The sequence below is a fragment of the Argopecten irradians genome, chromosome 6 (genome assembly GCF_041381155.1).
Source record: "Argopecten irradians isolate NY chromosome 6, Ai_NY, whole genome shotgun sequence".
Classification (NCBI taxonomy): domain Eukaryota; kingdom Metazoa; phylum Mollusca; class Bivalvia; order Pectinida; family Pectinidae; genus Argopecten; species Argopecten irradians.
In genome coordinates this window covers 16,833,246-16,845,078 of record NC_091139.1, presented here as the reverse complement: position 1 = coordinate 16,845,078, position 11,833 = coordinate 16,833,246, and the positions used below count along the sequence as shown (strand labels likewise).

The 11,833-nt window shown below is 34.2% G+C and overlaps 1 protein-coding gene across 1 annotated transcript; it reads left to right on the top strand.

Annotated features, from left to right (window-relative positions):
• The first annotated feature begins 836 nt into the window (after nucleotides 1–836).
• LOC138325163 (transmembrane protein 59-like) lies at nucleotides 837–8,900 on the top strand. The gene is made up of 6 exons (XM_069270642.1): nucleotides 837–1,002; nucleotides 3,724–3,832; nucleotides 4,512–4,606; nucleotides 5,408–5,603; nucleotides 6,489–6,778; nucleotides 7,429–8,900. The coding sequence occupies exons 1-6, from the start codon at nucleotides 853–855 to the stop codon at nucleotides 7,552–7,554; spliced, it is 966 nt and encodes a 321-aa protein (XP_069126743.1). The 5' UTR covers nucleotides 837–852; the 3' UTR covers nucleotides 7,555–8,900.
• The last annotated feature ends 2,933 nt before the right edge of the window (nucleotides 8,901–11,833 follow it).

The following is an 11,833-nucleotide window of genomic DNA, read 5'->3' as shown; positions in this document are numbered from 1 at the left end:
TACATCTGTCGCGCCAAAAAACGTCATTTTCTCAACAAAAACGCATCAATAGAAAAAAATAGTGCAGACATTTTGATAAGACTCCTCTCGTAATTGAATAAATATATCCTTTCTGTTTTTCAATTTCAAAAAATAGTATTGCACTTATATTATTTTACTGTTCAACGTTTTTTCCAATGAAATTCCGGCGTGACGTAAAAGTGACCGAACATTGTGCGTTATGTCGCTATATTTGTTTTCTTCGTATTGTTGTGAGGGCCATATGTAAACCCTGGTGAAATAAAGTTTAATCATTATTATTGTACTGTCATCGATATTGGGTGTATGGCCAGCCAAGTTACTTTTTATTCCGATTTTTATATCGAAATTTAAATTCCGATATGAGGAATTCTATTTCCCGATATCGGATATTCTATCGGAATTAATAGAATAAGAAGTAACTTGGCTTGCCATATGGATGGATGTTGAACGGCGTTTTTATACATATTTAAAATTCTATCAAACAAAACCGTAATCATATGGAGCATCAATTGTTCCAGGTTCAAATGAAAATAATAATATTTTCTATTTGGTCATGCAATGCGCATTTTTTTCTAACTGTGTTGCCTTTGAAGCTTAGTATAGATTTTTGTTGTCAAAAGTATTGTTAAATTGTGAGAAAACAATTCTCTTTTATTAAATAAAAAAAATAATACTCAGCAGATCTATCATTTACATTTTGGTGAAGGCATTAGTATAGGTTATATAAGGCCTACATCATTGACGCTTCGGCAGAGGGAAGGGAGGCAACTCCAATTTATTTACTATCTCCCCTGAAAATATCACGTGATCAAAACATAAAGCAGCAGCAAGATGGCGAAGTCGAAACAACTTTCGTTCCTCTTTTTATGTGTCTTTTGCTTCGGCATTTCATCAGGTGGCATGATTGACGGAGTCTTAGACGATATAACTTCATGTGTGGACGTTTGTTCGAATACTTATTCTCCTCATACGTATGAAAAGGTATCAAACGCCAATATCAGATGCGGGCGAATTGTGCATAAACAAATCCACAGAATTTTCATGGCGAAGATAAGTGCTCGAAGGTCACCAAGGCCTATATTCGTATGATCTTGATGACTTCTTTCTCTATTAGCCTTTGACATTTAGTTAAGTCTAGTTTTATTACTTAAAATTTATAACATCAAAGAATTTATGTGTAATGCAATTGTAAATTCAGGAAGTCTACAACACAATACAGGTCCACGTCAGCTCAAGTTACCTACAGAAACTATTGTCACTTTCGGTTTCCATCTTTTAAAATAATCGCTCGCAATTGTTCCGTCGTTATATAATATGATTCGCACTGTTCGCACTGTTTTTTCCAGTCTCGGTGATAGCTTCAAGCTAATATATGATTGACCTTAATAAATTTCCATTGTTCACTTTCTGGTTTGCGCACACAAGGATTTATAAGTGAGAAGGATTCGTGTCTGTCTCTTTACATTACTAAACACCACGCGAGACGCCTATAAACCGGGAATACAAACCGTTTTTCTCAACAAATACTTGTCTTATCGAGTCAAACGAAACACCAATGTAAAGTTTATTAAATTTCACAACGTTTATAACTTGTTCTAAGGACGGAAGATTTAGAGGCTATGTCTTAAACTTTCGTTGAAAAAATACGACACCCGCGTTGAAAAAATACGACACCCGCAAGCTACATAAAAGGCTGCGCCGGTGGATATCAAAGGAAAATCAGTCGTCGCCCAACGTCTCAGTCCGTGCACAAACACAAAAGCTCCTGCCTTGTACTCCCCCCAAACCCAGTGTGACTTATTCTTCTCATATACGTCCTTGGCGCACGCAAAGAGAGTTGTTAAAAACAATAAAATGATAAAATAAAAAGTCTATCCCTTGGAGGCCGATCATTTCCTTCCTATTACGTGTATATGACATTTGAATCCATTCCTTTTACAAATTTTCAATATTCTTCTTTTGTAAGATTAGCTAGATAACCCTACTAAATCCTCACATCACTATATAATGATAGAGTCTTATATCAAGATTAGCGAGGTAACCGCACTAATTTTTTAGAAGTTCTTTTGTTCTTCTTATAAACTATGTTGATCAAGTTGTAGTTGGCTAATAACTGTTAGACTTGAATTTCAGTTCCAGGATGTTCCAGTGATCATTCAAACTGCTTTTGAAACTATTTAATACTTTTGCTTCCACCACTTTGTTAGGTAATCTTTGTCTACTCTGTCAATGCCCTTTATAATGCGATAGGTTTGTACCATATCGTTTCTCTTCCGCCGATATTGCAGTGTTGGTATTCTTAAACTTCTTAGTCGCTCTTTGTAGGTCAAATTTTTTATAATGATCATTTTTATAATGATCGAACAGATAGATAAAAAAGCCTGGGGCAGGGCATCAGTCACTTTATCAGTTCATGATCAGTTGTTAGTTCAGTGGACAAGCCTACCAGGTTCAAACGTCCGTTTAGTTACAATTTAGAATCAACATGAATAGCAGAAGAGAAAATGCAATGTTAGAAATAAGACTAGCCTGTTAAACTGGTACGTGAGACTCAAACGTGTGACCTCCTTACACTAGCCAGATACTTTACCAATTGAGCTATGTATAATGTATACATGGTTGCGGATGACCAAGTCCTAATACTCCTTTTCGCAAAGTTGTCACACTCGGAGATATCGAAGACGCTTATAACCAACACCATGGGTAACAGCATTTTTTTTGGATGTCAAGTTTGTTACAGGAGATAAGAAAATCAGAGACATATATAATATACTATCTATGTCTCTGGCTGCTGATGATAAAAAAATTAACCTAGTCCAGTCCCATTACACTATACTACTACCGATGTCTAGCCTATAATTATACAAGTAGGCATATAACTTATATTAGACCTACTATTTTGATTGGAGTTAGTGTGAAGTTCCCAATGTCCTCCAACAATGTTAGAGGTATAGCACGACGAGACACTTTTGGAACATTACGTTGTGACTAACAGTCAGCAAAGAAACGTCTGATGAAAAAAACCGGCTGACTAGTCGACTCTCATGTTATGGGAGTAACTGGTCCGCTGCTTTATAAACTAAAAAGAATACAAATTCCCTTAAGCGTACAGCAAAGAGGGGGGCCATATTGACATTAAAACCTGTCACATCATACATACTTACTGCTTATTATCATGATGGCAGTTGACAGAAGTTTAGAAGCAGAGTGATTTTACTAAAATAAAATAGGAAACCCAGGTTTGGATATCCATATGTCACAAAAATAATAACAACAAGTACAACCTGACTGAGGTGTGAACCTGGAACCTCTAAATGCTAGCTATATGCTGCTCTTCCTACACTTCCTACCGATATATTGATCTACCTGGGCACGGTTGTTCAAAGCATGAATAGATAATTTGGAAGATATGCTAAGAGGTAACCACTACCATGGCTTTATAACTTAAAGTGGTGTATGCGATAGAAGACTAACAGTGTTTGGTTATATACTGAGTACATCATGTTTGTAAGTATGGCAGCTCACCATACACTTCAAAGAGAATGATTATTTCCCTGTCTGATGACAAGACTGGCAAATAAACAAATTGTGGAGAGCGGCATGCTATTTTCATAAAAGTGACTCATGATAAGTATAAAGAACCCTGTACCACTGAAAGTTTAATTTTAAAGACTCTAGAAACAATTTTATTTTGTGTTTCAGAGTTATCTAGTGGATAGCTGTAGAAGGGGATGCAGGTTTTTCTCCATAATGGAACTTATCTATGATCATGAATGTAGCTTTAATCTTACACAGAAAGGCTGTATATCATGTAAGTACAGTGAGGTAAAAAAGGGAAAACAGAAATTACAATAACATGTTTAAAATCCCTTTTGTGAGTTTTTTCAGTGAACATAAAACTTATTCTTATAGCCCTTATATAAGGCATCAAACATGTTTGTCTGATCATTTGAATGATTACTGATTTATTTATCATTCCTGATGGTTGTCAATAGATCATGATCACTGAAGAAAATAATAATATGTAAAAATTTTCGCTCAGTTACGGTACATACAGTATAACTTTAAGCACCCCCAAATTTGTTTCAATTTAACTGTGCTTGTTGGGTTGAATTTGGTATATAGATTTAACTACACAATTGTAATTGCTGTTTGTAAACAAGCATGCCTCTATTCAGAATCATATACAGCTTAACCAATATATGTTGTATATAATAATTTGTGGAAACAATGCAGGAATGTTCACAACCAGTTTTACTCAGAGGTCTTTGTTGCCTTTAAAATGATTTATAAAATGTTAAATATTTTTATATTAAGTTGAATTTTTCATTGCAGGTATTCATAAAACCCATTGCATTGTCATACAAGTAGACATATACCTTTAATTTTCCAAATAATGCATGAAGTAATAAACACTTCATGCAAACAAGATATATTAACATGAAAATGCATCATAGACAATTTGTAAAAAATCTTGTTTGCGTTTTTAGCATGTGAAGAAGCTTACAACAAAACAGAAGAATGTGATGCCTGCTCACTTGGTTGTAAGAGCCAAATACCTCAGGCCAGAAAACAACAGGAGATGGTAAGATATGCGTGGCATAAATTGATAATGAAAGGGGAGATAACTCATATACTTTGCAACAGACCAAATACCATGGCCATTTCACCAGTATATATATATATGTTGGTGTTGAATTTGCTTGTGATAAAAGTAGACAACTTTTACCATTTAACCTTATATAGTTTATTCTAAACTACCAGTAATAGTGTTAATAGTATGAAACTGCAAGAGTAAAATCTCTGTTTTCAGATTAGACACGAGTCAATTGTCGTAAATACTATAATAAAATTATTATTGAAGCTGTTTAATAAAATTGTTATATAGATGATGGTATAGTTGATTGTCATGGTTCATCAGGTACATGTAGTCTTCATTTGTTGGGTCTGTATAGCTTCTTGTGCATGTAGTTTGGGAATGATGATTGACTCCAATGTTTTTGTCAACATCTTATTCTGTTGTACTGCATATGATACATAAAGTCATGGTCAATAAAACTTATTATAAAATAAAACTTATTATACTACAATACTTTAGTTTTTAACCTTGTTAATGATATAACAGTATAGGATTGTTGATAACGCTGAATGTGTTTTCATTGTAGTATGTAACTCTAAACAATATCCTTTTTTAAATTATTATTAGAGACTCTAAAATTAAGTTGTTTGAGATTTTGTAATGTATTCTGATTACCATAAATATTCTTTTAAAATTTGTTAATTCCTTATTTCAGACTCAACCTTACTTTCTTTGAACTATATATGAGTTACCGGTATATTATTGTCATTTTGTGAGTCCACAATGTGGTCTGATTGCTTGTTGCAGACTCCATTAGATGACATCCACGTGTTGTACCCCCTGATGTATGTACACAGTCTGTACAGTAATATGATAAACAAGGTGTACAATGGTATGTCTATCAGCTGGTCATTCTACATGCAGTCAGACAACGGCAAGGTCATAGTGGTGCGCTCCGAGCCCCAGCTGTACACTGACCTCGAAGGAGATGAACTGGACGATGGTCAGTGTCATTTATATCACTTTTAGACATTTTATTAAATTATCAACATTATTAATAATTATCAATATTGTTATGTTCAGGATGCACTTTCTAACATGTAAAATTCTAGTATTAACTGCTTTCTTACTATACATTACTTACTAGAATACATATAAAATTTTGACAGATTAGTACAAAACACTGGCAAATTTTAGTCCATAGAAAAAAAATCAATAAAAATTATTTCAAATACCAGGTATCTAAATCATGAACTGTTCATGGCATTTATGGTTCTTGGCTTAGATGTTTCAACGTACATAGTCAGAGTCGATTCAGATGACATCAATCTCCATAAATAATTTGATACTGATGTGAAATTTCACGTGGGAACTAGCCATTTTTTTTGCATTCAAGGACATACCGGTAGTTTAAAGTTGATGTTCTATGAAAACTGTAACGATATGCTTGTGTCACCATCTGCAGTTCAGATAGGAGGAAATCATCATACATACTGGTACTACTCCATATGCCTCCATATTCATAATGGGGCTAATTACATAGCATGCGATACCTGATAAAGTTTATGTGGGACTGTTGTTTCTATTGGTGATAGAATGACAATAAAAGATGATATCGCAGACTAACGTCATTTCAGCGGGAAGATTACAAAGAGTTAAATTCCATCACCACTGGAGATACTAGTCCTGCACAAACATTATCATGTGATACATAAATAAGTCCCATTTGAAAATATTCATATATACAATAGGATAAAAGATTTCAGTTAAATGTCTTCTCATTATTCTAATAGACTACATTGTATTGTATAAATGCATATCAGAGACTGGTCTTTAGTGTAAAAGTCTTGTATATCCATCATGCATATACCGATATATTTCCTTTCAGAGTACAACACTGCTAATTACCTGGAAACCAACATGCAGCCCTTGGATAGATCAGCCACACCAATGTTGAGGAGCTCCCAGATGCATCCTCTGCGTAGTGAGCCTGAACTTGACCTTCGTGACCCTGAGGCCCAGCGATCAGGTGACTGGTTGACCTGCGTGTCTCGTAAGACCGGCCTTCCCCGCCTCTTCCTCAGCCTGCTGCTGTTGTCTTGTGCTGTGATGATGATCTGGCTTTGTCTGGCGGCCACAGTCACCGCACCAGATCAAAAACTCAAACCTGAAAATCAAGTGAGTACAGTCTAAATGAAAACATTGGCGTTCATATGAAAAATAATTCTTGTGTTTTCTTCTGGGTGAGTTTTGTTTAACGTACTTTTTCTCATGTTCGCAATTACTCTTTCACTAATATAATGCCATAAACTCAGTTTAACTGTATTGCTTGACAAGATAAGTTTAAGACTTTGAGTGATCAGTTACAAGTTGTTAACATAATATAGTTAAACAAAAAACATGAATTTGAAAAAAAAGATTTCATTCTGCATTGCTAATAAGTGTAATTTTGTCAGCCAATTCATTTCCCCCTACTTCAATTGAAGTTAAACCTCTACAAATTGAATGGACATATAAATTTACCAAAGACTTAAAACAAATGTACATGTATTCCAGATACTTTGGTGGTTACTATCACTGATGTTATATCCACTCTTGGACTATCTCAAAGTAAAAATTAAAAGCAACACTGTCAGCCAAAGTGTACTGTCTTTTGATGTACATTAAAGGAAACAAATTACTTGTGTCTGCTGTTGCCTCAAGTTTTACAAGAGATAGTCCAGGAGTGGATATAACATTAGTGATTGTAACTTCTGGAATATCGAGAATGAAACAAACATTGACCAAATATAAATTACCTCCAACAACATTTTAATTCTTTCCTTTAGAAATTGAGTATAAACGGTGACCTCGAGTACCTGAATGAATTGGAGGCGATGGGAATCAAGCTGAGCTTTCCCCAGGACCAGGAGGCAGCACCTCTCCCCATTAAACTTCAGGTCAACCGTGTGTAGCTAACAATCGGTGGACTGTCACAGACTAACAAACACTGCTAGCATCAGTGGCTGTATATAGATAGAATGTTTAGAACATTCGTACATTGACTAAATTGTCTTTCATATTTTAGGGTCAGGTGAATGGTGGGTATAGCACTTTTTGCTTTATTATTATCTGTGGGGATAAATTGCAATAATTCTCCTGGAACCACTGAAAGTTTGAATCATTTTCGTTATGCTTTCCAGCCAAGATACTTATCTGTTAGGCTTAGGATACGTATTCACATAAGGAGACTCCAAACATCATTTACCCCATTCACCCCTAGGTACACATTTCAACTCTTTTATTTCAAAGGTTGGAATGTTCCATAATGAGTTTTTAGGGGTGAGTGAGTTAAAGAGACAGCTCAAGTTTTACATGTTGTTTGAAGGCAATATTAAACAGCATATGTCACCTACATGTAAATATAGGATTTACACTCCATTTTATTGTTTAGGGAGTAAAGATCCAGAAATATTCAATGACAGGTTGTAGATAGCTGTGAATAACTTCAGCTAGCTGAACATAAGTCTCCAATGATATTTCAAATTACATTCATAAAAGATTAGCAAGTCATACAAGGTGTTTTCTGTATGAATTTCATATTGATATATAATAGCAGTAATTCAATTTACTGGTTATTGGAGAAGTCACCTAATCTACGAGAGCAAATTTCCAAAATGGCATGTGAACCCATTCAATGCTATCGATTATCATGATTTGACATTAAACAATAAATATCCAAGCCACTTTTTCAATGTAGGGTATTGTAAAGGAATGATTTATTGCTATTTAACCAAACAAGGTATTCTATTGGTAACATATACCGTTCCTAACCAAATGTTCCCTAATGTCCCTTATTGCTTTAAAGCAAATAAATTCCAAAACATTTCCTTTCGTTGTGTGTACAAAATTGAAATATAATGATTTAACTTGTAGTTTTGCTTTGTATCTTCTGCCAAGCATAATTGGAAATTCCCAAACCCTAAATTCACAGCTATATTTAGAAAATGATTCCATTTCGCTATTTATTTATGAAGTGCATTTGTAATACTGACAGAGGCAGAATCTGGAAGTTTGTTACGTTTTTTTTTTAATCTCAAGACATTAAGTGTCTGTGTATATATGTATTGAATGTATCATTATAGTGGTGTATTATTTACCGTTGTTGATTGTTTGATCCAAGTGCGGATGTACTAAACGAATACATGTGTGCTGTTAAAACATCTATCAACATCAGATATCCACAAGACCCCACACTATTGTCTCAAATGGTAGTAGACTTTGTCTTGTGGGTTTCTGATGATGACATTTCTCCATCATTGGAAACCATTGTCTTGTGGGTTTCTGATGATGACATTTCTCCATCATTGGAAACCAATGAGACTCCACACTATTGTCTCAAACGATAGTACAGAGTCTTGTAGGTTACTGAGGATGACATATAGTAGATATCATTGTACTCCACAAACTAGTGGAATATTTATGTTTGATGTTTACTAGAGGACATTTTCACTTATATGTTGTGTGCTTCCCTTTGTACATGCCTATTTTTGTGTAAACTGCACATTTGATGAAGACAATGTATATATTTACTCAAGCTTATTTAAATAGATATCTTCAGTAATTAGTGTCTCTGATGGTGGCTAATATCATGTCAAGTGATTACTATACAATTGCAATTCTCAGTAAATCAGAAACCTGCACTCATACAATATCAGCCATAATGTTACAGGGTGTTCCCTTTTGTTGTGCTATTGTTCACCCCTGAAATTTCATAATGGACTGGTCTAGTCTTTGATTTAGAAGAGTCTAAATGTGTCTTTAGGTATGAATGAGTTAAGTCTTTTGACACCATGAATCATTGGCTAGAGCAAAAGTTAATCTAAACATGACCTCATATTGGCCACTGTCAGATCTTCTTCAACACTGTATAATGTTGTGTATAATGAAGATATGTTTGTCAGATTAATATATACCAATGATCTGTAAGGTTAAAGCAAAAAATTACATATATATATCAAGTTCTGTTAGATATCTTACTACCAAGTTCCTCATTTGCTAAACTGTGCCTTTACTACTTCAACTGGATATTGGAAAGATGAAATGGTTAAGACAGAAGAACCTCAGCATGAGGAAAAAAGTTTTAGGTTTGATTTCATGACAATTCATTGATTGATACTTAGGATTTTATCTTAGCTAATATAATTGTTGATATTTTTTCTTGTTGAAATTTTGAGTCATAGGGTTTTACCACACTAAAGATAGATTTTTTTGAGTTGCTTTAGAGCATGGATGCTATTGTTTTGTTTTGTTCAGATTAAGTTTTAAGATCTCAAGTTGCTGTGGCTTTTTCCTGCTTCTGGTCTGTACAGTATTTCCCTGTATTAATAGATATTGACATTACTAATGATGTAAGTATACATATACATTGTATGTTACTGTACAAGACCCTGTAGGAGATTTGTTGATATCAAAGTTCAATTACCGTATAGGTGGTTATTTCTGCAGGTTATTTTTGTGTGTGATTTAAACTTAAAAGAAGAAAATGTAATTTAAGCTGTTTAAAATTTTCACAAATCTGGTATATGGGGTATATATGATTTAAACATTTCTTAATATTTTGAAGATTAAATTTTTGCGGTCATAGCAATATCCTGCGAAAATTTCATACCTGCGAAATTAACCTGCTATATGGTGCTTCAGGGAATCTTAGACCTAGCTTTGGCAGTAAAATGGATGTGAATGTTTCTCCAGGGTGGTGCATCACACTTGTATGTAATTAGCCAGCATTTCATTGTGTTGTGCCTCTATAGTTATATATAAATATATCAGCGTGATTGCATCCTGTCATGTCTGTGTATATACATATGTACATCTCGCTGGCATGTGTACACCCGATCATTTGTCGCGCCCGTATGTGTTAACATACAATGCACTATTTTGTGTTTTGGGAGAAAACACTCACAAGTTCAACCATGTGTGGTAAAAAACGGGATAACTTATTGTGTTATATATGTGTAGATGGTCCGGTGTTAATATACAAAATGTAAAATTTCATTTTAATTTTAGCTTTCTGGCTGGATGTTTAAATATGTGCATTTCGTGGCTTTGAAAGTTGTTAATATTTTCGTACATTTGTGGAGGTATTGTTTGAACCACATATTTAATAACAGGAAAGGTGATACAGTTTGAGGAGTGTTTTTTTATCCACATATCTTAGATAAATTAGTCTCAAATCAGGATGATGTACGCTCATTTCTTCAACACATGGGCGAAAGATACTCCCATAAAATGAGCGGCAACTGGTCAACCAATTTAGTATTGGACATTATCGATGTGTAAACTTCAAAATTTATTGGGGATGAGGAAATAAGATCTTGTGAATGAAGTTCTTTACACTTTGCAAGGTAGACAGAACAGCAAGCTTTAGGTCAAGAGAACAGCAAGCCGTAGATCGAGAGAACCTATTTACATTAAGGATGCAATTGAGAGTTCTTTTGAATCTCTTCTGTCATATTGCATTTCTCATTACAACGCATACACAATTATTTCATTTACAACTGAAGCATACACACATATGTATATGGATCTCGTAATCAAGCTAAAGTTCAATCTACATTTCCATAAAACTTCCTGGTATAAAGTCATTTAACTGTAAATTTTAGAACTAATAGTAAGCGAGTGGTAGCTGACCGCTGTTGTCCTTGTATTTACTAGGTATAACTATGATTTCCGGGGTAGACTCCAGATCAGATTGGAATTTTGTTGTCGGTGTTATTTTAGTTTAGTACTTTATATTCTATTGTATTTGAGGCTGTGAATAACAATAGAGGAATATATCATCAGTATCTTTATTAAATAAAATTTGTTTAAATCAATAGAGTTTTTAAAGTACTCGATAGAAAAGAAATCCAAATTTATATCACCAAGTTTTACATACACATCGTTGAAGAGAAATCCTTCAATCTACAAACCACTACTATCTTATGATGGGATTATGACAGGTGCCACAAAAAGGTCACATGTTGGTTTGTGCATAACATTTGTACCGGATAAATGAATTTTATGCTTTAAAAAAACTGTTTAGCAGGTACAGCTGATATCATGTTGACAATAGATTGTTTTAGAGGTTAAGATAAGTTATTTTTCAAGTTTCATTCATATAAGACTTTTCTTGAATTCTCCAACTTGTAATTACCTGTTAAGCATCATTGTTAAACAGACATATCCATCTTCTGGTTATTCATGTAAAAA